At 40.6% G+C, this 2,136-nt stretch overlaps 1 protein-coding gene across 1 annotated transcript; it reads left to right on the top strand.

Moving 5' to 3' along the window:
* Nucleotides 1-369: 369 nt before the first annotated feature.
* Nucleotides 370-1,657, top strand: LOC117970477 (transmembrane protein 215-like). The gene has a single exon (XM_034918262.2). The coding sequence runs from the start codon at nucleotides 389-391 to the stop codon at nucleotides 1,052-1,054; it is 666 nt and encodes a 221-aa protein (XP_034774153.1). The 5' UTR covers nucleotides 370-388; the 3' UTR covers nucleotides 1,055-1,657.
* Nucleotides 1,658-2,136: the final 479 nt, after the last annotated feature.

The raw sequence follows: 2,136 nt of genomic DNA, 5'->3' as shown, positions 1-2,136 counted from the left end.
AGGGACTGCTGTATTTGGAATATAGAACAATTAGGCTATTCTACCTTTTCTTCACTTGGAATTGAACATTTTTTCAGTAATGAAAACAAATCAACTGGACAACCTGGAAATATGTGGAATTGAATTACTTAAATGACTGATTAATGGTAAGTGTTTTTGAACTTTTAAAGAAATGGTGCCAATAAACCATGTGTCCTACTGTAAGTATAAGCATATGAAAAATACAATTCAGAACTGAGTGAGAGGACACCTTTTATATATAACTATATACCAGCATATTCTCTGCGCTGGAGGAATGAAGCCTTTTTAAAGCACACTACACCTCCAGGAAGCTTCTCACAGACCAAACTGAATATTATCGGTTGTCCATGGTCTAGATGCTGCCATCATGAGACCCGATGACATTAACCCCCGGACTGGATTGGTGGTGGCGTTTTGCAGCATCTTCTTGGTTTTTGGGTTTATGTTTACAGTCTCGGGAATAAAGGGTGAGATGTTGGGAGACATTCCCTTGTTGGTCATTGGGTTAGCTCTATTCTTGCCTGGAATTGGTGCAATCATGTTGGCGAAAAAGACTGACGGGTGTACAAAATGCTCGTGTTACTCACAGTGTTGTCGCAGGAAAAAAGGAAAGAATAAGGAAGACTTGGAGTTGCTGGAAGTCCCTTGGGACCTGGAGTCTGGGAAAGGGGGCTGCGATGACAAAGATAGGCATCCGAGATCAGGGGAGGACTCTGTTTCCACAACAACCACTGTTGGGGAATCCCGGAGTCTGATCCGAAGGGTGGACCAAGAAGAGGTGATACGTTACCTTGAGGCTTGCTATCCTTCCAGTGTCTTCACCAGGGTCCGGGATGTCACCTCTTACTGTGTTCTAGATCGCATGTGTGACCCCAGAGACAGCGTTGCCTACATTGCTGCTCGTAACAGTGTGGTATATCTACCTAGAGACAGCATTGTGGTCTACACACACAGGGACAGCACTCCCTATGGAGGGTATTGCTGCTACATCAACTCAGGGGATTTCAGCTGGAGCCACGAGACTGTTGTCTGACTGCAGTTTCAGGGACTATGACCCTCTCTAGGATTTGCATTGCATGAAACGCTTTGATACAGGTTTAAACAATGGAATGTGATTGATACTCGGCCTTCCCTTTAAGTATATTCCTTAAGTGAGGGGTTTTATAAATGTGGATATTTACAGACTTCTTCTATTAATAGTTCCTCGAAGTCTTGGTGGTTACCAGCGTACAGCCATGCAGCAAATGCTGACATTTTTCAACATCATCCTGTGATGATATTTTGGAGCTTTATATTTAATTGGGATTGAGCTTAATGAAACCTAATACTGGAAACCATTATGTGTTTTATAGTCCAAAATCTTCCCTCCACCTTAAAACACTTAACTTGCATTTGTTGATGTGAAGAAACAAACAGATCTATCTGCCAGATCACAGGGAAATGTCACCCTCTCCAAGCTTCAAAGGAACTTGATGAATGTATTATACTGGAAAGAGACTTCCAGGAACCTGGAATTTAAAAGGCTTGGCATTTTAAGGGTTAATGGGCTATAGCGACATCCAGTGGATAAAGCGGTAATAGTATTAGTGGTCTGAGATGAAAGAAACTTGATATGTCTAAAAAAGATATTTGTTGTTATTTTGTATTAAATCTAATACAATATAAATGCACATAGGCATGAAATATTCTTGTATGTAAAACCATATTGGACAACATTCATATAAGTGTTTTATACAGCTATTTTACTGCAAACACTCAAATGTTTAGTATGTACCGAATGCGTATTTCATGGTGAAGATGAAACTAAAAGCCGTAGTTAATTCCAAGATACTAAGAAAGAGTTATCTTACTATGAGAGTTTTGGTTTTAAACATGCTTTCCTCAATGGTTGTAAGAATGCTAATTGAGGTGTGGTCATAAATACCATCTTATTTGAAATCCGCCCAACACAGAGTCCAATGGAGGTACGTTCGTCCTCTTTATCGAATTAACCAATCCTAAGAGGTTGCCAAGAGCCTCTCTGATTGGTTATCCTAAGTGCATTTAAGCTTGTGTTTGTCCTATTTTCTCGGTGCTCTCTCCCATCCAAGAGGTGGTTTCTCACTCATCCAGGAC

Source organism: Acipenser ruthenus, chromosome 2, assembly GCF_902713425.1.
Source record: "Acipenser ruthenus chromosome 2, fAciRut3.2 maternal haplotype, whole genome shotgun sequence".
Lineage (NCBI taxonomy): Eukaryota > Metazoa > Chordata > Actinopteri > Acipenseriformes > Acipenseridae > Acipenser > Acipenser ruthenus.
Note: the sequence above shows the minus strand (reverse complement) of the source record. Positions and strands in the feature narration are given on the sequence as shown.

Bases quoted from the DNA above. Each gene is read 5' to 3' on its own strand.
- LOC117970477 (XM_034918262.2), top strand. From the start codon at position 389: ATGAGACCCGATGACATTAACCCCCGGACTGGATTGGTGGTGGCGTTT.